Below are 27665 nucleotides of genomic sequence, written 5' to 3' on the forward strand. Positions count from 1 at the left end.
TTATTCTGGGTCCAGAAAAGATATAAACCATAACAGCAGAATTAATTTCTACTGAGAATTTGCATTATTATGACAAAACCAATTGGGAATAATTAAATTGAGATACGGTCTTGTTGAACTCACAATGCAGCATTACCGGTACACATGCTTTACATAATAAACCCTTCCAAAAGTTTCTGTGATGCAACTAAGTCCCTTTGAAATATTCTCTACATTAAGCTACCCAAGTTTACTTCACACACATACAACAAGCTTGACCTTTTGTCTGACAAACATTCATGTACCCTACATGAGAATTCCAACCAGGCAGCAGTGGGTCTTTTGCCTGCTCGTAGGAACAAAAGGAACAATGAATTGATGCCACTCTCTCATTTCTGCACAGAATAAACTCACATCAAGTTGTGTTTTTAAAGGAGTTGCCATCTTAACACTAAAATCCATCCCTATGAAACAACACAGTCCTGTTGGCTAGAACCAGCGCAACAACTTTGTCAAAGAAGCCCCCTCACCTTTCAGACAAAACATTCTGAGGCTGTTCCATGAAGAGGAAGTGTTCTGCTTCCCAAGCACAACACAGAGTGCTAGGTACAGCTGTTCCCCAGTCTACCCTATTCAAGCACACAGCCGTAGAAGCGTGGCAGTGGGCCAGCTCATGCTGTTACAGGAAACTGCTACCCAAACCACTGATTTCTGAGCTGCACTGATGACACCTCCCTATTTCTCACCTCCCCACCCAATCAATTCCAAATAACCCTTACTAAAAAAAAAAAAAAAAAAGGGCTACTGTGTCTGTCTCTTTAGTCAATCCCAGCACAGCATAAGCCTGAGTGCAATTGTTTTATCTCATCAGTCAGCATTTTTCACTGCTGTGGACACAGCTTATACCCACCAATTGGTCAGCATTAGAAAAAATAAATCACTCTAATCCAACTCAACTGTTTGTTATGAATTACTAACTCTGCTCTTCGTGAACTTTTTTTGTTCTGGAATGCATGGCTTTTCTCTCCCCCAAAAAGTGCTTTGAGAGGTTTGTATGTTAGATATGTATATACATCATACATACAACGTACCAAAAATCTCCCTAGAGTCCTACTCGTAGTTGTTTTGAAGGTCAGCTAGGGAGTGTTACAAGACTCCAGCGCTCTGTGTAAAGAAGGTTAGCAATTAGGGAATCGAACATGATGTCAAATGAATTTAAATGACAGTTTTAAGCATTCGCATTTTGAGCCAAATCCTATCAGCTCTTACTCAAGCAAACCTCCCATTGCAGTCACTAGCAGTTTTGCCTGTGTAAGGACTGTGTAGTATTTAGCGCTTGTTATTAAGGGCTTTATTGTATCTTTTAGGCACAACTCTGGGGTAGGGCTGATGCACACCACACAGTGGGAACGTACCATGCCCACTGCTACCTCACTTCCAAGGATTCAGCACTACCCCCTGTGCATTGGTCCTACTCCACAGGCCTGTGAGGAGGGGGTGGGGCCATGGCCTTGCCTTCCTTTGAAGCACTGTGTCCCCTAAGAGAGAAGTCCCTGAGCTCAGGGACTGGAGATGTGCTGGCCCTTTGTAAGGGTCTGATCCTGAAAACGTTTACTACCAAGTATTGTGCTTACCACCAGGTGTGGTGCCACTGATATTTCAGTAGGACTAAACATGGTACACTTAGCCCTATGCCCCACAGCAAGTGCTTGCAGAACCAGAATCTAAGGGTATGCCTACATTACAAATGAAGGTGTGTGACTGCAATGCAGGTAGACATACCCATGCTGGCTTTCATTTAGCTGGTGAGGGTAATAGTGGTAGTGAGGACATGGGTGGCACAGACTTCCGCATGGGATCATCACCACAGTACTAGGGTGACCACCTTTTCAAAAGGCAAAAGCAAGACACGTGTAAGAGTCCCACCCCCTATGTGACCCCAGCCCCTGTTCCTCCTCTTCCACCAAGGCCCCATCCCTGCCCCTCCTCTTCGACTGAGGCCTCGACCCCTGGCCAGGCAGGATGCTGGGGCGCACCACCCATGGCAGATGGAGGTTCCAGCGCTCCCCATAGCAGCCCAAGCTCCCTGGGCAGCTCTTATTACTGCCCAGCTCCAGCTTCTGGCCTGGTGGTGGGGTCTTGGGGAGAGAAGGGGGCGTGGCCTCATGGCAAGAGGTGGGCTAAGGCCCACCTAAGCCTTCCCCCACCCCACCCCGGAAAGAGGCGGGTGCCTGTCCCAGAGTCATTCAAGCCCAGGACCAGAACTCTGCATTTTTGGACTGTCCCTCCCAATTCAGTACAACCCTACCCAGTACAAGCCCATTGGGGACCCTGGGGATGTGCTCAAGTTGTTGGTCCGTGCTGGGATCTTTGCTGCCATGTCTTCCCTGCTATTGTTACCCGCAGCAGCTAGATCAAATCTAGTGTGGGCATGCTTACCCATATTGCAATCACACCTTCGTTTATGGTGCAGATGGCCCCTTAGATACTAAAGAATTGTATGTGGTAAGGAGCAAGAAAGAGTTCATGGTAAATGACCTCATTGTAAAACTGGGAAATACAGCTCTAAATTTATTATTTAAAGCATATAGAGCTCCTGCAATCCAGACTCCACTGTGAAACACAGAAGCACATGCATACACAAATCATCTTCTGGAATTTCTCCCAAAGCATGAACATAGCAAATGCTGCAGACACCTTGAAAACAGCAGTTAAGACTACAATCAGCACTAATAGTATGCAGAGTCCTATTAGCCATGCTTGGCACTTATCGGATTGTTGCTCAATACGTGTTACCATATTGTAGTAGAACAAGAGTAGAACCTGGAGTTACAAACACATTGGCAATGGAGGTTGTTAGTAACTGTGAACTAAGCTTTATCGGTGTTCTTTCAAAAGTTCACAACTGAACATCAATCTAATACAGCTTGAAAACTTTACTATGCAGAAGAAAAATGCTGCTTTTAACCATCTTAATTTAGATGAAACAAGCACAGAAAGAGTTTCCTTGTCTGGTCAAATATTTTTTTAAACTTTCCCTTTATTTTTTTAGTAATATACGTTGAATACAGCACTGTACTGTATTTGTTTACTTCCAGTTCCAAAGGGTACGTCTACACTTACCTCCGGGTCCGGCGGCAGGCAATCGATGTTCTAGGATCGATTTATCGCGTCTGGTCTAGATCCCGGAAGTGCTCGCCGTTGACGCCGGTACTCCAGCTCGGCGAGAGGAGTATGCGGCATCGACAGGGGAGCCTCCCTGTCGCGTCTGGACCGGCGGTAAGTTCGGACTAAGGTACTTCGAATTCAGCTACGTTATTAATGTAGCTGAATTTGCGTACCTTAGTCCGAAGTGAGGGGGTTAGTGTGGACCAGGCCAAAGGAGGGATGTGGTTGACCAGTCAGTTCGTAACTCTGGTGTTCGTAACTCTGAGGTTCTACTGTACACAAGTTATATCAGTGGGTTACAACTTTGGAATAAAGTGCTCCAGCAAAAAAGTGGGGTAGACCTTATGGTGGTGAATCCATGATTGAGAGACAGAGCTCACTTAGCTTAACTCTAAATTGTGAAGCGTGCCTCCCTAGGGAGGCACTGAGGAAAGTCCGGGGGGAGGGTGTGGCCAGGCCCGGGCAGCTCCTACGGGGGGTGGGAGGGCGCGCTACACTTCCATCCCTGCTCCACCCTCAGACCAGCTTCGCCTCCGGGCCAGCTCCACCCCCAGTCCCGCCCATCCTCTGCTCCACCTCTAGCCCCAGTTCCTTCCCCATCCTGAGTTCTGTCCCCAGCTCCGCCTTCAGCCCAAGACTGAGGAAGCCCTGGCTGTGTAGTAATGGAGGGGAGGTGCAGACAGATTCTGTTACTGAGGGCGGGGCGGGGGGGAGAGACACACGCCTGGAAAAGTTTGTGCACCACTGCCTTAACCTGTTTTTCTGATGGGAAGAATGCAGACCTATTTCAAAGTTTGAACATGTTCTATCTGAGAAATGAAATTAAGAAAAAAAATATTATTTTGATTGTTTTAACTGCTGTTTTAAGAATATTTGCATCTTTTGCTATTTTGATTATTTGGAAAGAGCTCCAATCGTGAACAAATCTGTACGACGGACAGCAACCTATTAAGTTGGGGGAGGCATTTAGTTGGGTGCCACAAGGATCAATGTTAGGTCCAGTCTTGGTAAATCTATTAATTAATTACCTGGAAGGAGAAATAAACAGCATTAATGAAATTCACAGGGGATTCTAAATTGGGAGCAGCTGTGAACTCCAGTGAGTACTGCAAAATAATGCAAGTGGTCCTAGAGAAAGATTAAAAACTTAAGCAGAAAAAAACCCCAGAATGATATTTAACTTGAAAAAAAATGCAGCTTTGTACATCTGGGATGGGAGTGCGGGGGAGAATCACAGATATGCAAGTCGGATGGAGAGACTTGGGAAGCAGTAACGCTGACACAGAAATTAGACATGCAAATTAGACATGACTTTGTAATGTGATACACTAGGAAAAAAGGCCAATGCCGTTTTGAGGCTGCACATGCAAAGGCTTCATATCATGCAGTAGTGATTTGAGGATTTCAGAGTCCCTTCTGCAAGGAATGATCCAGCCATCTTCAGAACTCATACGTCTGCTCTAAGCATCTGACAGGCCAGCTTCTATGCACCCACTGCACTGGACCGGCTGCCACTTCCAGCTGTCATTGGAGGGAGGGTGGGAAAATCCCTAGCTGGGTTAGGAGAGATGGACACTCTCAGGGGAGAAGATGGAGAGTTTCCAGCAAAGAAAGGAACTGGGAAGGAAGATGAGGGAGTTTCTAGAGGGATAGAGAGATGGAGAATCCGCAGGGAAGGGGGTCGGAGATTTGCCCAGAATGAGTAGTGGAAGGGAAGTCCCAGTTGGGGAAGCAGAATGAGGGAGACAGATTATGTCTGCTCCCCAGCCCTCCCCTCCCCCCCGTGTTCTCTCCTCCCCATGCTCAGCATACAAGTTCCAATGTAGGTGGGAGCGATCCTAGCCTGGAAATATAGATGGGAAGGCTTCCACTGGCTTCCTTCTCCTCTTCACTTGACACACTGCTGCAGTTAGGCAGAAAGCCAAAGCAACAGAAAGCAAAGAGAGAAGCAGCCATAAAACCCTGTATGGTGCAAGAGGAAGAAACAGCAAGTTAGAAACTGCTCCAGCCCTGTAGAGTTGCCTGTTCTGAGGCAACCATCAGCCTGCCACGAGTGGGATAAAACCATCTCTGTTATGGACAGCTAACAATCCTTTTCTATATGGCTCTGATGTAACATTCCCTCCTGGGCTTCTCATTAACAGAAGGATACTGGAAGGAACTCAAAAGAGCAACACATTTTGTTAGAGACTGGAGAAGTTTGATTTATGAGAAAATTTAAAGTGTCAAATAAATATAACTTGACAAAGGGGTATTTAAGAAGAGAAAAAGGTAGACTGAACAACAGGAAAACAATTCTAGGCCAAGTAGACGCTTTATTTTTGGAATAATTTCCAGAGGAAGCAGCAGAAGTCCCATCACTTTAAATATTTTAAACCCAGCTGGACAAACCATTATTCAATGCACTGTAGGGAACAATCCTGCACTGGCAAGGAGATGGATTACAAAGCCTAACAAGTATTTTCCAATCTCTAGAGTCTATTAATTTTTTTTTAAATGTTCAAGCCATCCCTCATAACTTAGTCTGACCAACAAACGCAGATACTAAGAATATCTTGCATATGCTTCATCCAAATAAGAACGATGTTCCTTTCTTCACTCCTCTCCAGCTTTCTCTGAAGTATGCTCAGCAATCACCAATACACACAATAGCACATGACAAAGCAGAAAGGAGGGATTTCTCCCTTTTTATTATGCATCTGGAGAACACTTCTGCCAAAAACACTGTCTCAGAGGAAGAAATAAATCCAGCCTTTTCAAGAAGACTGTCTAGTGTCTTGTAGGACACTCATGCACTTGCAGCCCTTCCATGCATTCCCACAATCCAACTGGATCTTCTGGCACCCAGATGGGCTGTAAGAAAGGGCTGCAGTTCCCAACTCTGGCCATTAGAGTTGCGCCTGCTCTGTGTGCCTGGTCAAGGGTTGAGACCCCAAAGTAGATAGTGGCAGCAGTGGGTGGGCAACAGATAAAGAGGCTGAATGGGGGGCCTGGGACAGGTAGAATGGGGTGAATGAGGAATGCTGGTCCAGTGATGGTTCAGGTTGGTCCAGGGATAAGGACGCTAGCCTGACTTGGGAGATCTTGGTTCAATTCCCTACTCCATCACAGACTTCCTCTGGGTTTGTCACTGAGTGACCTTAAGCAAGTCACTCAGTGTCTCTATGTCTTAGTTCCCCATCTATAAAAGAGGGATAGTTATATTTCTCTATCTCACAGAGGTGCTGAAGTTTATGGTTACATGGAATTTACTTGCAAATATGCAAATTGGCTCATTAAACTAATTGTATAAAATGTCACACAAGTAGAATTGCACAAACCTGTCAGCTATGAGTATGAAATGCTGCACACATGCATATTCCACAATTTTTACCACAGAAATGGAAAAGAATGGGAGGTAACTCCATCTGCCACTGCTCTTCCTCGTGAAGGCATTATTTCTAGTGAAGTGCTAAGTGGGAAGGCCTGATAATGCAATCCATGAATGACCATTCTTAAATTACCCACATTTCTTCTTGGATCTGCCTTTCCAAGGGTTGTTATCCATTCTTTAGCTGGATGGAGGTGTTGTATTAAAAAAAAAAAAAAAAAAAACGGGATTTTTGGGAAGTTAAAGTGTGTCTTTCATTCTTTTTCCTGTGTGCAAAGTCATTGGAATTCATTGCACGAAAGTCCCTGATGACAACCACCAAATGCTCCACTGTTATTTTGTTCTATTAAAAAATGCAAATAAATATCATTAGCCCAGAACTGTTAAGCTACCCTTATAATTAAAAAAAAACAGGATGGAGAAAAAAGTTTATTAAGAAAACCAAAATTTCATCCTTCCAAAGGGATTATTATAAATAGTAAATAAAAAGGACATTATAAACATTTTGGGGGGGAAAAGACCTTTATATTTTTCTTTTAAAAAAGATTACTGCAAAGAGAAAGCACAATTAAAATCTCACCTCTGGCTCTAGAAACATTTGTTCCAGGTTGCCCCATTTTCCTAAAAATAAATGACAAATCCCATAAATCAGACTTGTCAAATTCAAAATCGCCAAGGCTCTGAATTTGGACTATTCCTATTCCATCTGCATTCTATCATGCTTCAGCTGTTACTGGGCTACAATGTGCATCCAGACACTAGAACTACCAAGTTGCAAAACAGAATTGTCTCTCTCTGGGAAAGACAGAGATGCCCGCACAAAAATGTTCACATCACCAACAACAGGAAAAAAGGTCAGCTTCTGGAAGTCCACGAGTGTATTTAAAGTTACAACATTCCTTTAAAAATCACACTTCTGTCTGAAATTATATTGTCTACTGTTGTGACGAGTAACACAATCTTATTGTAGCTGAAATATTAGAGAAAAATATTTTCCCTATATTTTCTGTTTACTTTGCATATTTGATAGCACTTTACATCTAATCAGTTTCACTAGAGACATTTTTCTCCGTTTTGTGTGGGTTTTTTTCCACAAAACTATAGAGGAAAAATAGCACTTTATAAAACTAGAGAATTGGGTGTGGGACCTTGGAGGAGGTGTATTGAAACTAATTAACTTTTTTTTTTTTTTTTTTTTAAAGTGACTACATTTCCAATTGAAAACATGCCTGGTAAAGGAGAACCACAGTGATTGCTGATAATATCTCAGATAGCTAAATATTTACACACAAGTTAACCAAAAAGTAGGCCCCTATCCTGCAAACAGTTATGCATATAAGGAACTTTAAGTTCAGCAGGACTTCTCAAGTGTGTAATGAAACTACTTACATATGTAAGTACAGGACGGGTGCCTTCATTTTCAAGACAACTTTTGAAAACATCCATCACAGTGTTTCATTATTTCACAAATGTACAAAGTAATATCCCCAGCCATAAACAACACACTTTCAAAGACTTCTTGTTTTCTTAATCACTAACACCAAAAAGCATTCACAGACATGAAAGTTAATCCAAGCACATAATGGAGTTACCTGTATATACCTGAACTCATTCACTTTCTAGGATTTTCTTGAGAGGGAAAACAGTGTTTTATAGACCCAAAAGTTGACCAGCCTTAAAATGATTGTAATCTAGTGAGCAATATCCTTTGAATTCTAAAAGTATATTTAAAAGTACACCACTGTTTCCAAAAATATGAAACAAAGATTGCTACTACTTTGGCTTTTATATTATATTCTCTTTTTCTTATTCAGATATCCTTTCATAGGAGGATGTTCTATCCAGTTACCTCTATTTTTAACATTGCTCCATTGTTTCACTGGTTAAACTAGCACCTTAAAACATATCCGACAAAGATCCAATGTGTTCCCTCCACAGTGCACTTGGTCACCAGGAGCCTAGTGAACAGAAATGTGTCAGCCTTACTTGTAAGAAGGTTTGGGAGGATTAGATTTTTAATTGGTAAATGTCAGGAAACATTAGTTTCACCATATACATACAAACCAACAAACAAATATTCCCATCAACAATAACAGAAATGTACAGGTAGGCAAAGAAAAATGGTGCTTGAGAACATATTAGAGTTTGATGGCAATAAATTTACTTTGTACATTTTTATATATGATGTTGACCGTTAGTCTTTATAAAACTTTAACCTTTTGAGTCTCAAAATCTACTGTCATTAAATAGCTATTGTCTGCCACCACATAATTTCCCACAACTGTGAACATTTAAACTAATAAAAATAAAAATAAATTAGAATGCTTAAAACACTTGTGGCAACACTTGAAAGTTGAAATTGGTTTCTATATGCATCTAGTCTTTTTTGAAAATTACCCTAAAGCACCATCTCACCACCTGTAAGTGGCACCCAATTATATACACTAAAAATTTAATCTGAAATCAGATGCCAAATCTCAATCATTTATTTAACTGAAGCTCACCAAAAGTAGAATCCTAAATTAATATTAATTTTTCAAAGTTATTTACACCTCTGCAGTAGGTGCATTTGCACAGATCTCACTTTGCTATTATTGGAAAGAAAATAAAGAACTAATACTATGGAGACTTAGTTTATTGCAAACTAGAATTGTCAAGTATTTAAGGTTATCTTTTGTTTGACTTGTTAAGGGGGCACACAAAGAGCAAAATCTTCTATGACTTGCTGTCAAGGAAGGAATCTGTTACCAACTTTTCCAAACGTGTTCAGGAATTCCTTAGCCACAGAAGCAGTACAAAGAGGAAGGACAAAAGACAAAGGATTTACTACGAGGACAAAGAGGACACTATACTAAAATAGTTAATGAAAGGTTTCTGATGCGGGGTAGAGAGAAGCAAAGAGGTGGGGGGAGAAAAGTGTTTTGTTTTCTATAGGTAAGAAATCACCATAACAGAAGTGGTGCAGAAAAACAAAAGATTATCCAGGATATCAAGACACTGCTGTAAGAAACTTTTTTTAAATTTAAAATCATTGCTTGGCAAGAACTTCAGTATCAAATTACATCTGGTTAACTGACACAACTGAACTGTATTAGTGATGCTTACAACTTTACTCCAAGCCGGGGAAGCTAAAGATCCAACCAGCGGACCAAATTCAGTGATGAATAAGATTGCAAGATCTGTCATGGAGGTCATGGATTCCGTGACTTTCCAGGATCTCCTGGACTTCTGCAGCTTCAGCGGTCAGTGCGGCCCTGGGGCCTGCCACACCGGCCGCTGCTCAGACGGCCCGGGAGCCACTCCAGAGGCTGTTGGAGCCGTGGTCCCCAGGACCCCCCAGAACAGCTAAGATTTATTCAGGGGTATTTATAGTAAAAGTCATGGACAGGTCATGGGCCGTGGCCTGTCCATGACTTTTACTAAAAATACCCATGACTAAATCTTAGCCTTAGTGACGAATCCTGGTCACATGCGACCTGAGGTATGTTGCACAAATGCTAAGAAGAGGACCACCTGTTCTCAGAGGCAAAAACCTTCATCACATTTATTTATACTTAAATAGTACTTTGCATCAGAAATCAATGGGTTCCTATTTTACGGTAACTCAGTATTTTGCTATAATAAAAGAATAATGACAACAATAGTGCTGATGATAATGGTGCTAAAATGGGATGTCATGATCAAGTAAGGCAGGGAAAACATGGAATTATTCTGCTACCGTTTTATTTACTGTCTAGAAGGCAAATCTTAAAAGGGCCAGGAAAAGAGAAGTGTGCCTGGCAGGATCAGGTTACTTTGTTTACATTTAAGAAAAAATACCAAACAGCACACATTCTAATAACTAGAATTTAACATAGTCAGACCATCTGTGGTTGAAAAAGAACAGGTAGCTTCCCTGAGATGCACATTAATATGCATGGTGGACACATACTGCGGTTATCTTCTAGTAAGTGACACACTGAAAAAACCCATGGCTGACATACAAAACAAAAACAAAAAGCTTGTTTCCCTTCTGGACTAAAGAGGACAAGTGAATGAGAGCAATAGAAGATGATACCCAGTTATTGAGACATAGCTTTCCTATGGCAATTAATGTTCACTCGGCGGTCCAGAAACAATTAACCACAATATTTTTGAGCATTGTACAGGGATTTAGCCATGTGGCTCTCTAATGATTTGGAACCATAGGACTCAGACCCCACACAACTCCTTAAAAGTTCAAAACAAAACGTTTCTACGTAGGCCTTGTCCTCACTGAGATATGAAACCATGTTAGCCCTTTACCATGTGTGGAGTAGAATAAGGCAGTGATTCTCAACTTTTACATACTTTTGTAATTAGTTTCAGAATTCCCCTGCCAGCCTCTTTCCACCCAATGCACTCGTATCTAGCCATAAAAAAAGGTTATGACCTTCCTCTACCTGTGTGACTCTCCAGGTTGATAACCCATGGAATAAGAAACAACTCGACCGAAACCCAGCCTTCAGTGTGCAGAGTGCCTATGCTAAAAGGGGAGTCAAAGGGGGTTTTCTATTTCTATTTTGACACAACTAATCTGGTACATTTGTTGCCTTTCTCACAAACCTAATCAAAATGAAGTCTGCCTAGAAACTTACCTATGTTTCTTATCAGCACTACCACCTACAGGATATGCTGGACTCATGTCTAAGTTAGCCAGAGGAAGCCAGATGGAAGGAGTCAAACTAAGTTGGTATTGTCACCTGCTGAGCAAACGAGGATAGCTGCCCCTCTGTAACGCAGGCAACTGGAATCACATTTATTGTTTCATTTCCTGCTCTACTACTGCATCTCTCTGTGTCACATTTGGCAAGTCACTTGACTTCTCTGTGCCTCATTTTCACACATCCGTAAAACAGGGATAGTAATATTTATCCTACGGGGTAGGGTGGCACGGCTGAATTAAGGTCATCTGAAGCAGTTGGAGATCTTTGGATGAGAGATGCTATGTAAGTGCACAGCACTATTATAAAATGTGACTCAATTCCTGACTTTATGTCAGCAGCACTGGTAAAATATATAAGGCCCTTCGTTTTCAGTTAAAATCAATTTTTATGGAAAAATTCCCAGGTTTTACAAAAGGTATTATTCATTTTTTTCTGATTTTCACCCTACTTTTGTATCATTCGAATATAAAAATTTACTTGTATTTTCCTAATAAAACACAATACCTTGCATGAGATATATGTACTATGATAATACATTAGCCTGTTTGTATATGCAAAGATGCCTGTTGAAGTAAGGCTATGTATTAGTCTAGAAGATACACACAATAAACAAACTGGCATGCACACAAGCTCTGAAGTGCATGTGCATCTGAATGTAAGGATAAATCTCACGCCCACCACGTATATTTTTCAAGCTGTTTGCAGCTAACGGTTTAAAGATCTAATACACTAAAATGAGAAGAAACGAAAATCTATATCAGAATACATTTCAGAACACAAATATTTGAAAATTAAAAAAAAAAAACCTAGGAGAAAAGGATGGAGTTGAGTGTATGTGCTGCAAATGGTGTGACCCAATTATTAAATATAAATATTTATAGGCTAATAGTTCTAAGTCTACAACAGTAAACTGTTTATTTGAATGCAAAGTTTTATTTGGGGATTAGAGAGATATTTTCTTAAACTCAGAGGTTGCATTGTGTTTTGAGTTCTGTTTTAGTTCTGCAGCAAACCACATTGATGAACGGAATTCAAAGCATTAATCTACTGAATACTTTTTGCCCGTCTTTCCATCCACCAAAATACACCCTGATATTTACCCAGAAAAATTATTAATAGTTTTTTGCACTGATTTTCACCTGTTTTTGTGGTAATAAACACTGATAAATTCATGGGGAATATTATATAAAATAAAAACTGAAAATGAAGGGATGGAGATCTATATATAGGTCTCCATCCCTTCATTTTCAGTTTTTATTTTATATAATTTAATATATAGTCACCTATCAGCTAAAGCCAGAACCACCAGTTTTCTCCAGCTTGTCTGTAAGAGCTGCCATTTGGAAAGTGGAAAACCCCAAAAGGCAGGACAAAAACACCAAGGTTTTGATGCTAGCCTTTAAAAACTACTGAGGCTGGGTGGGTCAGGGGGAAAACTCAGAGCCACACAGGAAGTTCTGGGCAGGAGAGGGGAAGGGACTGGCATGTTTCATAGCAGAGGGGCCAGGTTAGCTTCAGGACCAACCAATGTCAAAGCAAGCTGACTTGGGGGAGAGAGAAGCCAATGGTTGGGAAGACAAGCCATGCACTGCAAAAGAAGGACCCTGTCCACCACCGCAGAGGATTCTGACCCTGGCCCAAAGAATGTTCAGAAGTTGTGAGGAAACTGAGGCAGGGATGCATGTAGGTTTATTATTCTATACAGATCTGTGTATTTTTCATGCTAAGTAAAGAGCAATGGTGTTAGGATCATGTGCGAACTCTGTTTGCATGTGGTATGAATTACACCTATCCCATGCCCTTAAAGAGTTAAACGGTAGACCCAGAACGCACCCAAAGCTAGAGCTCTGTGAGAGGTTGTGTTTAAGGTATGGGAGCACCTGAGGTATCAGCACTGGTACTAGGGAGCAGGTAGTTCTGGACTGTGGAGTCTAAGCTCTCAGGAGGGGGTGCTAGAGGATCTGCACCTTAAGAGGAGCCTAGGGACCCCAACACAGGGGAAGAGCCTGGAGGCTTAAAAGAGGCTTAAAAGAAACAGGATCCAGCAGTCAGTTCCCTTACAGCAGTCTGGGAGTGCCCTAACAGAGACACAATAGCCTGGTGGTTGGGGAACTCACCTAGGATATGGGAAACCCATATTCAAGTCCCTTTGTCAAATCAGACAGACCAGGGTACTTGATCCTGGATAACCAATATCCCTTACCACCAGATTACTGGCTATTCTGGGAGTTCAGGCACTCTCTCAGCTCCACCCCCACCCCCATTCTTCAGTTGATTTCCCCACAATAGGGGAAAACAAGGAAACAATACAGAGAAGGCTGTGGAAACCACAGCTCTGTACCAGCACATTTCAGATCTCAAAAGACAATATAAAACTCTAGTATTCATTGAACCTATAGTATAAAGCCACCATTCCCTATCCACCCTTTAGCACAATGTCCAAAATAAAAACAAAAGGGCTAGGAAAATAAGAAAATTTACACAACAAACATACAAGCAGGGGAAGGAGCAGTGGTGTGTATATGAAGAGAAGTCTGCAGGGATATACCAGAAATGATCTGCTGTTTATATCAGTGGGCGTGCAACCTTTTGTTTTTCTCTGGGGATGGTCAGCAGGTGCAGTTAATCAGGCAAAGTACGTTACCAAGACTGGCTGTGTTGTCTTCCAGCAGGGGAACAAGGTTTATATTAGTAATAATTAAATCAGACCTGCCAATTTGCAAGCACAGCTCCTTGCACCATGGCTAATGGACATGCTACATAGTGTGTGCAGGAAATGGGGGTTTAACATGTACGGGGAATTGGCAGAAGGGTGTACTTCCTCACACTCTTATTACAGGGAACCAGTGTTTTTCAGGATTTCAGCTCATGCACTGGGAGAATTGTGACCATTTTATCCAACAAGTCAGTGATCCATTTCTCAGAGTACAGCTCCCTTTCCTCACTCGCTCTCCCTCCCACCATGCTACCACGTTTGGCCTCAGCAACTTCTGAATATCTTCCCTATAAGCTGCCCTCTTGTTCTCAACATCTTCATCATTTTGAGCGTACGGGCAAGTACACTTAATTCACGGCTCTTCGCTCCCTCTCATATGCTACAGGATGATCAGGAGAGCAGTGCCTGAGGAAACCATCTGCTCCACAGAGGTAAAGTGCCAAAATGGAGGCCGCTGTGGCATATGTAGGAGAAATATTGAGAAGATTTAAGAGTACATTCTAATTAAGTTTTGCTGGTACAGAAAATATTCCATCTTCTTGTGTTTTCAAAAGATTATGCCCAGGCTGACAATTTAACTCCGCTATATACCACAAGCATGTACTCTATATATTTCAAAGGGTCAGGTTTTATTTGTGGGGATTTTTTGTTTTTGTTCTGTTTGGGTTTTTTTGGGTGGGGGTTAATATGTTTCAGAACAGTAGGTCATACATAAGGGATTTTCTGTCCTGCAGCAACAGTAACCGTTCCATAGTTAAGGTTACAACTGAGTTCCCATTTGAACTCCAATTTTGCTCCTTTCCCTCAAAAAAACCATAAGGATGTATTAGCCTCCAAGTTGGTTGGTTAGGTCTACCACAATTCAAGTGAATTGAGCCATGGATTCCTGAATTATGAGCAGCCTAAAAATAGAAGGGTTCACTAGAGTTCAATAAGGCTTCTACAGTGGGTTTTTGTTTTTGTTTTTGTTGTTGTTGCTGCTTTTTGAGATTCTGTAGCAAAAACCAGAAAGCAGAGAGCCAATTTAGTTGATAGGTCTTAATTTACAAATGGTTTGACCGAAACGCCTAGCCTTTTTGATAGTCTGTTGTTTTCTCTGAACTAATTACAACATTCTTGTAAGGTTCTTTATCCTTAAGTTACCAATATGTACTCTTAACCTTAGCTTCACCTTAATTTTCATTTGTCTGCATAACTAATACATGTATCCCTTCGAGCTCATCCACACTCCCAGTGGTACAGCCAGAATACCTGAGCTACAAGCCCTCCAATGAAGGCAGGCGTCTTCTCAGTTACAGGAGACTCAATCAAGTAACCTAACCAACTGCAGATGGCCAGCAATCTTTGGTGTAAAAACAGAATTCTGTTTTACTTCATCAGCCGGTGGAAGCTGTAACAGAGCCTACCTGACTGACTATACAGCACTGGGGCAAACAAACACTCAGTATGATACCTATCTGAAACGCATATAACCATTTACAAAATACAGTTAGCTAGTGGTAGGACTGTCAAAGACAGTGACTCTGTCCCTCTGCTGAAACAGCATTTTCAATCTAAGGACCAGAAAAGTGAAAATAAGAAACAGAGAAAAGGAACAAATCTGGAGAACAAGGAAAAGATGCAAACTCTATCCTCAGGAGCTATCTATGAGTAATGCAATTAAAAATTATTTTTAAGGATTAAAACCTATATTGAAGTCACAGTATTATGTTCATTCTCTCATTATTACAAAAAGCAAACAAATGATAGTAATAGCACTGCTGTTGGAACCATGACAATCTAAACACCACCTACAGCCACAATTCTGTTTACAACATTTTGTGTGTGCACTTAAGAATCTAGACCAGGGGTGGGCAAACTACGGCCTTCAGGCCACATCTGGCCCTTCAGACATTTTAATCCGGCCCTCAAACTCCCGCCAGGAAGCAGGGTCCGGGGCTTGCCCCGCTCCAGCCAGGGAGCGGGGTCGGGGTTAGCCCCACTCCGCGTATGCCATGGCTCCGCCCGTCTCCCAGAAGCAGTGGCATGTCCCCGCTCCAGCTCCTACGCATAGGGGCAGCCAGGGGGCTTCGTATGCTGCCCACGGCCCAAGCGCAGCCCCTGCAGCGCCCGTTGGCCAGGAACCACAGCGGCAGTGCCTGCGGACGGGGCAACGCGCAGTGCAGCCTGGCCGCTCCACATAGGAGCCAGAGAGGGACATGCCGCTGCTTCTGGGAGCTGCTTGAGGTAAGCGCTGCCAGAGCCTGTAACCCTGCCCCCCAACCCTCTGCCCTGATCACTCCCCTCCAAACCCCTCAGTTCCACCCCAGAGCACCCTCCTGCACCCCCAAACCCTCATCCCCAGCCCCACCCCAGAGTCTGCACCCCCAGCCAGAGCCCTCAGCCCCCCTCACTCCAATCCCCTTCCCCAGCCCAGAGCCCCCTCCTGCACCCTGAACTCCTCATTTCTGACCCCACTTCAGACGCCACACCCCCAGCCAGAGCCCTCACCTCCTCCCACACCCCAACCCCCAATTTTGTGAGCATTCATGGCCTGCCATACAATTTCCATACCCAGATGAGGCCCTCGGGCCAAAAAGTTTGCCCACCTCTGATCTAGACACTTCCTATTCACAACTTGTTGTGTGTGTGTTTTTTTAGTCTGTCTTCTTTTTCCAAAAAGAGATCCATGTAAACTCTTCCTAGAACTACGGCACAAAAAGTACTTTATAATTTCAAAGCAGGGTATGTCATTAAACTGTGGCTAAAATATGAGAAACAAAATCAACAGACGCTCTATTACTGTAAAGCCAGATAGAAAGAAGTGACTTTTTCCATCGGAAAACACTAATGAGAAAGTTTCAGCTTGTCATATAAATTTCATATTTCTTCACAAATATCTACATATAAATAAACACCTGAGTTAACTAATAAAAACCACACAGAACTTATGTGACAAGCACTTTGATTCTCAACTCTTCATACAATAGTAGCAGATTCTTTCACTAATTTTTCATCATCACAAAAATTGCTTCCGAAGACCTGCTTCTATAAGATGCTGAGTGCCTTTTGTGATGGGCTCAGCAACCTAAACTTAAGTTAAAAATTAAAGTTAAGTAAGTAGGAGATGAGGGCACTAAGCATCTTGCAGCATCAGACCCCAGGAGACTGCAGAGAGATTGTGAATGAACATGCTGAAACAGTGACAGTATTTCTTTAAATAAAAGCACCTGTTTGGAAACTTCCTTTAGCAGAAATTTCCATTCTCCATTCACCATATCCCTGACTTGGGAAGAAGTGCTTGAACAGGAGTCATCACTAATGCTGCTGAAGAGAAGTATTCATTTCTGAGAATAACTTTCAACAAAACATACAATCACAATTCAAGAGTGAAACTTTTTTCGTTCTCTCCCTAAATTTTAGGGGACAAAAGAGCAAGGCAAAAAATAGTTTTGCCATGAGAAGTTATTTGTGCTGGGAAAAAAGGATAAAAACAGGCATATCCAGCAATAGTTTTGCAGTATCAGCAACAAGGATGGCTTGGATATAGGGCCAGGTTATCCAACCCTCCAAAGCTAAATTGGAGGGTTCAGATAAATGATCCCAATCTGGATTTATATGTGATATGTCAAAAATGTCTATGGAAAAATAATTTGTTTTTGTGGATCAAATTCACTATATTGTCCAGAAAAATCAGACCTCTATATTTTTGCCATATACAGCTGTGTTCACTGGTGGAAATGGCAAAACAATTGTCAATACACAAAAATGGTGATTACTTACAAAAATGCAGAAGTTACTATAGTAATCTGCACACACACACACACACACTAAAAATTAGTGGCTTTGCATAACTCCAGCTGTTTTATCATCACGAAAAGCTGTGACTGACACTGTATATTATTAGCATTTTAAAAATGCATTCTGCTGTATAATGTTCACAAACGCTGTGACAAATATTGCATGCCTTACGTAAAATAAATATCCGAACACAGCAACAATGATTGGCCCAGTTTGAGAACTACTTCGTCTTATATAAAAACACATGAAATATCTGAACTGACCAACTGTAGGGTATTCAGGGTTAACATTCAGAGTACCATATTATGGGTCAAATTAATACATAGCATAAGCATGGGAAACTATTGTGGCATAAACATTTGAAATGCATCTGGTTTTAGCTATATGTCCTCAAGTAATGACAACCTGTAAAAGGCAGAGTGTGGCAGAACATAGCATCAGACTTCACATTAAACTTTCTAGGGTTTTTTTCTACTATTAGGTTTAGCTTTGTAATATAACAGTGTTTATGATATACCAATTTATTTTTCTTACTTAAAAAAGACTGACTTCTATGAACAGTGTAGGATTTACCTGGGAGACATTCCAAACTCTTGGGTAAATACTTATTTAGGCTCTTATAAATGGGTATTTATGTACTTACACAAATGCCTCAACACTTATTTGCACAATGCTTTTTCCTACAAACATTGCAATCTGTCAGAGTATTGCTCCAACAGGCCATAACAGCTCCTTCTAAGAGTGCACAGCACAGTCTGTGTATTAAACAGCCTTATTTTTATTTTATTGCTGATAGCAATTAGTTCACATATGTACAAAAATGTGACTAGAGAATTTTTCATTAAAAAATAAAATGGCTTAAAAACATTAATCTATATTATGGATTAATTACGCCAATATTTCCTTTAATAAACTAACAACAAAAAAATTGAATCAACATTTCTAGGAAATACACCTACAATTTATAAATTAAACTTTTTAAATTTAATTTGAACTTTCTTTACCAAAAAAAAAAAAATCGGATATTTACAAACAGATACTGAAAACTAAGTTTCCTTCTTTGGTTAAAAAAAAAAAATTTAAGGATAACTTGTAAATCCCTAAATGAGTTTCTGAAAAAAGTGTTGACACAATGTTAAATATTGAGGCATGAAAATATTCTAAAAATTAAATCCCAGAGTGATGAAGTTCTCTTTGGAATGTTAAAGAAAACTTACCTGATACCATCAGTATTTAAATCAATCACAGATGGCAAAAGCATTACTAACTTTATAGTTTGTAATGATATAGTAAAGCAGCACTAATATTGCTACTTATGCTAAGAGTCATTAATTGTCAAGTTTATGGGAATTTAAAACACTACCGATATACATTCTCAGAGAAATAATATAAACCTAACGTATAGTTGTGGCATTTCCAAGTTAACATTTTATATCAATACACAATAATTATCCACACAATCTATGCTATTATGGCACCACAGCCTGAGCCCACAAGTAGTTTCCATTCTGCAATTTTAAAAAAAGCTTTGGCATAAAAAATGTTTCAAGTTTTGAGATTTTTGGCCAGAAACCAAACATTCCACATGCTGTAGTTTTAAAAGTTCTATTGAAGACTTGGCCTTTTACACAGCAAAATGCCAGTGATTTCCACCTTCTGAACTTTGTTTGAATCCATCCTTAAAGGGACAGTCATCTTAAAAATAACACTTTTCTGAGTGACAAGCCAAGAGTGGTTTTTCAGGTGGCACTGCCAGTAGCATAGACACACACATTCGATGCTTGGGGGAGGCCAAGTGAGACAGTGTAAAGATACGTGGGGATGTTGCAGGGTGGGGGGACAGCCCATTAATGGCTCCCACTAAAATGTCCTCACATTACTATGCTCTCCTCTCATTTATGCCTCTCACCCCAGTAATGCCCTCTTGCCTCTGCCCTTCACTACTAGCTGCGGCTCATCAGTTCCTGACAACAAACTACAAGAGGTTCACCAGCAAGGACAAGTACATGAGCAATAGGGCTGCTAGTTCAGCTCCTTATACAACTTCAGGGAGAAGTCCTCTCCTCTGTCTGCTTTCCTTCTAACATGGCAAGGGGAAAGGTGAGACTTGTTGTCACAGAAGACACCGCAGATTCAGAGCTGGTAGCTCCATTTGTGAGCTGTAAGCATAGGTACTGGAACTAGGGGTGATGCCACACCTCCTGGCTTGAAGTGGTTTCCATTATATACAGGGTTTGCAGTTTGGTTCAATGGCTGTCAGCACCCTCACAGTACACATTGTTCCAGCACCCCCGGCTGTAGGAGTCTCCCTTTCATGTTGGAGAATTTAAGCTTTGGGAAAACACCAGAAGTTTGCCAGCAAATCTTGGTGTAACACCTTAAGCTGAAAGTGACTTATCTTTCTGCAGAATCAACAGAACTGTTGTGACATTTGTATTGCATGTGACATTTGTATTGCATATGAAGTCATTCACTATCTGCTGTTGCAATAAATTTGGTACGGTAGGAATCTGCAGTTATTTATTTTCAGCAGGGATCTGAAAAACGATAAGGCAGGCCAGCCCAAAGTCCAGAAAAGTGATTTTTGAATGCTAATATACTATTATTCATTATTTGTATTATGGTAGCACCTAGGAGCCCCAGTCATGGACCAGGAACCCAGTGTGCTAGGTACAAACACAGAACAAAACGATAGCTCCTACCCCAAAGAATTTATAATCTAAATAGTCAAGACAGACACACAGTGGGTATAGGGATATAACATGCAAGCACTGTGAACAAATGTTACGGCAGCAAACATCAGGTTAGTTCCACAATTTATTTTCTCCCCGCCTCCCTTCTCCCCGAAGGTGGGTATAATTAGAAGGGAATAAGCTAAAAAGAAAGAAAACGGGAAGGGACAGGGCAGGAGAGAAGAAGGTATGAGGGGCAGATGTGGAGCAATGCTGAGGGAACACTTCCTATTGCACACAATGCCTTTGAAAATTCAGACACCTCTAGCAATTTTTTCCACCATGGCCTTTTTTTTTTTTTATTAAAGGAGGAATGGTCTAAGCTATAAATAGGGTGACCAGACGTCCCGATATTTATCTCTTTATCCCGCGCCCTGACCTATGTACAATCAGGATGCCATTTGTCCCACTACTGTAAGGTTGCCAGGCGTCCAGTTGGTGTGGGGTTCGTAGGCTCCCTACCCGGTTCCACACAGCTCCCCAGAAGTGGTGACATCTCCCTCTAGGTCCCCCCATGGCAGGGGCCGGAGCTGGGGCCATGCGCCCCCTCCCCCCATGGCTCCAATGGGGGCAGTGAGCCTATGGCTCCCCCCCGTCCTCCATGTCTCCCGATATATTTTATTCTTGCCATCTGGTCACCCTAGCTACAAAGAGGTTTTGAGAAGTTCCAAATGCATAAGTGGGATGCAACCTTAATTATAGTGCTGCTATTGCACTTCCACATAAATAAACACACACACACAAACACCCCCCCAAAGGCCTGGAGAATAGTCACAAAATAGAGTATTTTTCTATTTGCTACAGCTGCTCCTTTAAGCTTTGTTCAGAGGTCAAAAGTATCTGTATTATAGCTTCTCAGTTTTGTTTTATTGAAAAGAGAAAGGGGGTTGGTCCTGTTTTGAGACGGGGGTTGGACTAGATGACCTCCTGAGGTCTCTTCCAACCCTGATATTCTATGATTTAAATGTAGAATATAAGGTCAAATATGTCCTTGACAGTTCCCCAGCTTCTATAAAGCATTTGAAACCTAGCTGTTTACAGTCAACACCTAAGAAATAACCACCCTCCCCAATAAAACCACCAACACAAACCATAAACAAACTATGATCTACCTTCCCTTAGGCCTTGGCTACACTCGCGGTTTCACAGCGCTGTGAAGCACGAGTGTAGTCGCGCCGCCAGCACTGTGAGAGCTCTCTCGCAGCGCTGCAAGTACTCCACCTCTCCGAGGGGAATAGCTTGCAGCGCTGCGAACGAGCGTGCAGCGCTGCAGGCGCTGATTACACTGGCGCTTTACAGCGCTGCACTCGCTGCGCTCAGGGGGGTGTTTTTTCACACCCCTGAGCGCAGCAAGTGCAGCGCTGTGAATTGCCAGTGTAGCCAAGGCCTTAGAGAATAAAAAAAAATTAAACCATTGAGATGGAGGAGCAAACAGGATAAAGGCTAGCAGTAACAACATAAATTGTTTGAAAAGCATTTTGCAAGCTATTGGCCCCATTCCGAACTTTCAGCAAGAGTTAACTTTTGACTAGGGTGCAATTTTCTCGATTAAAAATCCATTTAATTGTATGCAACACCCAAGGGAAGTAGGAAATCTAAGAGGGATGAGAGAATGTAAATATGGAGTAATGGAGGTCACAGAGAGAGACTGGCAGATGTGGACATTGAGGAAAAACACAAAAATGGAGAAGACCTAAGAAAGAAGTCTGGAACTCTCCAAAAAGTGACAAAACCACCCTGAAGATGCTAGAGGAAGAAACAGCTAGCTCTGTCCTCTTTCATTAACATTAACAGGCAGTAGCAGGCCAATGGGCTTCACACAAACAGACTACTACAGGCCTCAGCCTACCAACTTTTGTTTGAGAGGGATTGTTTGGGGATGTGGGATTGCGATGCTCTGTCGTGGGGTATCCATAAATTCAAAGAAGCATCCAAACTATTCATTGCTTATCTTAATCTCAAACCTTTCCTGGGTATTCTAAAAGAACTTGATTAAGTGACAAGGAATTATTTAAGGGAAGAAAATCATGTCCTAATTTATCAGTTCAGCGGTCAGAAGTGTGGTCAGGGCCGGCCCTAGACAAAATGGCAACGCAAGCAGTGAGCATCTTTGGCGCCCCCTCCCTTCCCATTTGTTAAACGTTTGAATACCTTCTTTTTTATTGCATTTGTAGCCCATTTCATGGCTTTGATGCACAATTTGCATGCATGATTTATCCCTGTCATATAAGACAATAAATTTGCACGCTAGGATCTGTAAATCTGTATTTATTCATGCCATATATAAGCAAATTTTAAAAAAATTGTTTCTTCTAAGCTATAGAAACCTTTTAATTTTAAGAATAACTGAAATGTACTAACATCAAAAAATTGAACTGTGCACCAACGTTGGGTGGAGCAGTATTAAATAGTATTACAGTAGGTGACAGCCTTAGAATGTTAACCCTAGTCCTTCAGTTCAAAAGGTGGCTTTTCTCTTCTTTGCCCTCATGAACTGAAGCACAGCATCAGAGCAGGGCTGGCTCCAGGCACCAGCCTACCAAGCATGTGCTTGGGGCGGCACCTGGAGGGGGGCGGCACTCACCCGGGGAGAGCGGAGCCGCAGCGGGCTCTCCGCCGTCCCCCGGCGCTCCGGCTGGCCGGGGAGAGCGGGGCCGCGGCCGGGCTCTCCGCCCTCCCCCGGCGTTCCGGCCGGTCGGGGAGAGCGGGGCCGCGGCAGGGCTCGGCGCCCTCCCCTGCCGCGCTCCCCGGCGGGGGGCGGCTTTTTCACCTGGGGCGACTTTTTCACCAGAGCCAGCCCTGAATCAGAGAGATCCAAAGACAGGCCAATGGCATTTTCAAGCAATAAAATAGCAAGCGATGTCAGTCTCTTGTTGGGCATCATCAGTCAAAGATATGTTTTAATGAGCCTGAGCTTCGAAAACTGAGCTCACCAATCACGACTGTGACCAGCTGCATCAGCAGAATCCTCAAAGCTATCCCACACATTAGAAAAAGTGTCCTTCAGCTCTGCAAAATGTGACGGATGTCAACGAAAACAGCACCTCAAGCCCAGAGCACCCCAAGCCTGGACAGCGAATATAGTCCTCAGCCAAGATGTGCTTTTTTAAAGTCTCATCATTTCAAATCCCTCAAGAGATACTGAAATTTCCAGCATAACCTTCAATAACAGGGTCACTGCACCAACATGTACCATTAAATTAAAAAACAGACAAAATGGCTCGTAAAAACCGGATGGGTTTCAGCTTTAAATGAAATGATCTGCCCCAGCCCAAACAGACCGAGGTCACAGCATCTTGTTATCATCTACACCCATTATTAGAGATGCATCAATACTTATTTCTTGAAAACCTGATATGATATTGATGCATGGCCCCACAAACCAATGCCAGTTCAATCTGTTAATCTTTAATGTGTTGACTAAATTCTTATTGATTCTAGCCATGATTGCTTGCAGTTTTCCCCTTGAACAGTTTTCAGGAATGCACGTAATGAGAATTGATAAAGAAAAACTAAACAAGAGAAAAATGGAACATGAACTGCGTGGGGAGTGAAAAAATAAAGAGAGCAGGATACTATGTGACTAAGGGCTTGTCTACATGGTGTGTTAGTGCACACCAGAGGGGTGATCATTCTAGTACGTAGGAGCATGTTGCGCACTACCTGGCCCACGTGGACCCTGCTGGCACACACTTAAAGTTGCCTAGTACACATTAATGTAGTTCCTTTTCAAACAGTACTATGTTAACACACACTAAGGCACTTTTAGAGCATGCCCGTAGGGTCCACACAGGCCACACACGGACACAACATGCTAGTGCATGCTAGATCTGAGGCAGGCTAATGCACCATATATACAAGCCCTTAGCCTACTCTAGCTTTCTGACCAGATTTTTGCATATGCCTTATTATTAGGGCTGTTGATTAATCACAGTTAACTCATTAACTAAAAAAAATTAATCGTGATTAATCAGTTTTAATTGCACTGTTAAACAATAGAATACCAACTGAAATTTATTATTTCAATATTAAACTATATTTGGATGTTTTTCTACATTTTCAAATATTGATTTCTATTACAACACAGAATACAAACTGTTGTATTATATTATTTTTATTACAAATATTTGCACTGTAAAAATGATAAACAAAAGAAATAGTATTTTTCAATTCACCTCATACAAGTACCGTAATGCAATCTCTATCGTGAAAGTGCAACTTACAAATGTAAGGCTTTTTTTTTGTTACATAACTGCACTCAAAAACAAAACAATGTAAAACTTTAGAGCCTACAAGTCCACTCAGTCCTACTTCTCATTCAGTCAATTGCTAAGACAAACAAGTTTGTTTACATTTACGTGAGATAATGCTGCCGGCTTATTTACAATGTCACCTAAAATTGAGAATAGACATTTCCATGGAATTTTTGTAGCCAGCATTGCAAGGTATTTACTTGCCAGATATGCTAAACATTCGTATACCCCTCCATGCTTCAGCCACCATTTCAGAGGACATGCTTCCATGTGCCGCTCGTTAAAAAAATAATGCATTAATTAAATTTTGACTGAACTCGTTGGGGGAGAATAGTATATCTCCTGCTCTGTTTTACCCACATTCTGCCATGTATTTCATGTTATAGCAGTCTCGGATGATGACCCAGCACATGTTGCTCGTTTTAAGAACACTTGCACTGCAGATTTGACAAAACGCAAAGAAGGTAATAATGTGAGATTTCCAAAGATGGCTACAGCACTCGACCCAAGATTTAAGAATCTGAAGTGCCTTCCAAAATCTGAGAGGGACGCGGTGTGGAGCATGCTTTCAGAAGTCTTAAAAGAACAACACACTGATGCGAAAACTACAGAATCCGAACCACCAAAAAAGAAATTCAACCCTCTGCTGGTGACTTCTGACTCAGATGATGAAAGTGAACATGCGTTGGTCTGCACTGCTTTGGATCATTATCGAGCAGAACCCATCATCAGCATGGATGCGTGTCCTCTGGAATGGTGGTTGAAGCATGAAGGGACATATGCATCTTTAGCGCATCTGGCACATAAATATCTTGCGACGCTGGCTACAACAGTGCCATGCGAATGCCTGTTCTCACTTTCAGGTGACATTATAAACAAAAAGCAAGCAGCATTATCTTCTGCAAATGTAAACAAAATTTGTTTGTCTGAGTGACTGGCTGAGCAAGAAGTAGGACTGAGAGGACTTGTAGGTTCTGAAGTTTTACATTGTTTTATTTTTGAATGCAGGTTTTTTTGTACATAATTCTACATTTCTAAGTTCAACTTTCATAATAAAGAGATTGCACTACAGTACTTGTATGAGGTGAATTGAAAAATACTATTTCTTTTGTTTTTTACAGCATAAATATTTGTAATCAATAAAGTGAGCACTGTGTTGTATTCTGTGTGGTAATTGAAATCAATATGTTTGAAAATGTACAAAACATCCAAAAATATTTAAATAAATACTATTCTATTATAATTTAACAGTGTGATAATCACATGATTAATCGTGATTAATTTTTTTAATCGCTTGACAGCCCTACTTATTACCTGTGTATTCTGGTATCTTAATTTCCTGCCACTATTTAGACAATGTACAATGTATGATGGGTAAAAATTCCAACACCGTTTACAAAGGGACTTGATCCTGGTAGGTGCTGAGCACTCAGGCCCCAATCCAACAAAGTACTTAAGCCCTTGAAAAGCCTTCAATGCTCATGTGCTTAAAGTTAAGCATGTCAAATACTTCACTGGATATGGGGCAGAATGTTCAATACTTGCAGGATCAAACTCAGAAAGAATCAGTCACTATCCAATTATTGACTAAAAGTCTCTGCTTCCATTCTCTGATGTATCCTCCATGATGGTGGAAGGAGCGGAAGATTGGGGCAGCTACATGTCACTGCTATACAAATAATAATAAAGAATATAAGCCAATTTTTTCTTTTGTTTTTGTCTAGGAGTGATGAGAAGTGAGGATATGATACATTCACCTACTCCCATTTCCTCTCTCACTTAAAACAAACTCAGATAATGAATATCAATACGAAATTTCAGATTCCTGTAAATGAGGAGAAATATGGTGATAAAAGTTTGTTCTGAGATGTCAGAACTCCTGGAGGTAATTACTGAGGAAAAGGCAAATTGCAGTGAGGCACAGCAATTTTGAACAGCAAAGCAAGTATTTCATTAACCGTTTTTAAGATCTGTTTACTAACAGATTTCCCATCTTATAAAGCAGAGATACACTGGTACTACATGTACCAAAATACAACAGCATTGTGTGCAGCTATTCATATTGAATATTGAATCATCATTAGAATTTCTTTTTGATATAAACTAAATCCTTGATCGACTGACTTCAATGTAAGTGAGTTTACCTGAATAGGAACCTCAAGATTTCCCCCAAGTTAGTAAAGTAATTTTAAATAAATAAATAGAAACAAAAAAAGTAAACCTAGCAATCTCACTGTCTCCTATTATTGCAGTTTCAGAACTGCTGCTCCTAGATGAGTGGAGCTGGCCAGTTAGCTGGTGGAGAGTCAGCAACACTTTGTCTTTTGTATATCATATAGCAGTGGTATGGGAATGCAACAAGAGCTGGGCAGCACAGCAAAAGACTAGAGGGTTAAAAGACAGGGGAAAGAGTTACAGCTCAGAAGGAGAGCTTAAATAAAGAGCCTTGGCTCCTTTACACCAGGCCTTTCACCTTTAACACTTCTTCCTTTGTATACAGTTGGGTAAAGAGGAAGGGGGAGGGAGGTCTTAGGAACTGATGTGCAAGGTCATTTTGTCTAAGCAGGAGAGGTGGGTGAAGAATTATCCTGACAGCACTGAAGCTTTTTGTTTATGTACATACAATTTCAATTAAAAATCAGGACATCCTTAGCAGAGTGAGTCAGACTATGCATTTGAAGCCCCTCCTTTTTTTCATTTACAATTTTGCTTTTCTCTGAAGTCATCTTATAACTTAGTGCCACGATCATGAAATCTGACACTTAAGACAGACACTGATGCCCATCCTAAGTTTTACTGCTACGAAGGTTGGCAACGTGTAACATGCTGCTCCAATGGAGCGCAATAGTTTGAGAACATGAGCATCTGATCATATTTTTATCTTTCAAAACAATAAACAAGACAATGGCACAAGAGTCAGGCATCAATATTCATACCATGGTGGTGGGTTATTCTCATGAGTGTGCGTGACTGACAGCACTG

The 27665-nt window shown here is 41.4% G+C and overlaps 1 protein-coding gene across 13 annotated transcripts in view; it reads right to left on the minus strand.

The window, feature by feature from the left end:
• Positions 1-27665, minus strand: part of NHSL1 (NHS like 1) — a 244036-nt gene that overhangs the window by 123544 nt on the left and 92827 nt on the right. The window contains exon 1 of one of the 13 annotated variants that reach the window (XM_008176987.4): positions 510-651. The exons of the other annotated variants lie outside the window; for them this stretch is intronic. Coding sequence (XP_008175209.2) covers positions 510-525 — 16 coding nt within the window. The 5' untranslated portion in view covers positions 526-651. Of the gene's footprint in view, positions 1-509; positions 652-27665 lie in introns of those variants that run through there. 13 annotated transcript variants of the gene reach the window in all.

This window comes from Chrysemys picta, chromosome 3, assembly GCF_011386835.1.
Source record: "Chrysemys picta bellii isolate R12L10 chromosome 3, ASM1138683v2, whole genome shotgun sequence".
In the NCBI taxonomy this organism is placed as follows: domain Eukaryota; kingdom Metazoa; phylum Chordata; order Testudines; family Emydidae; genus Chrysemys; species Chrysemys picta.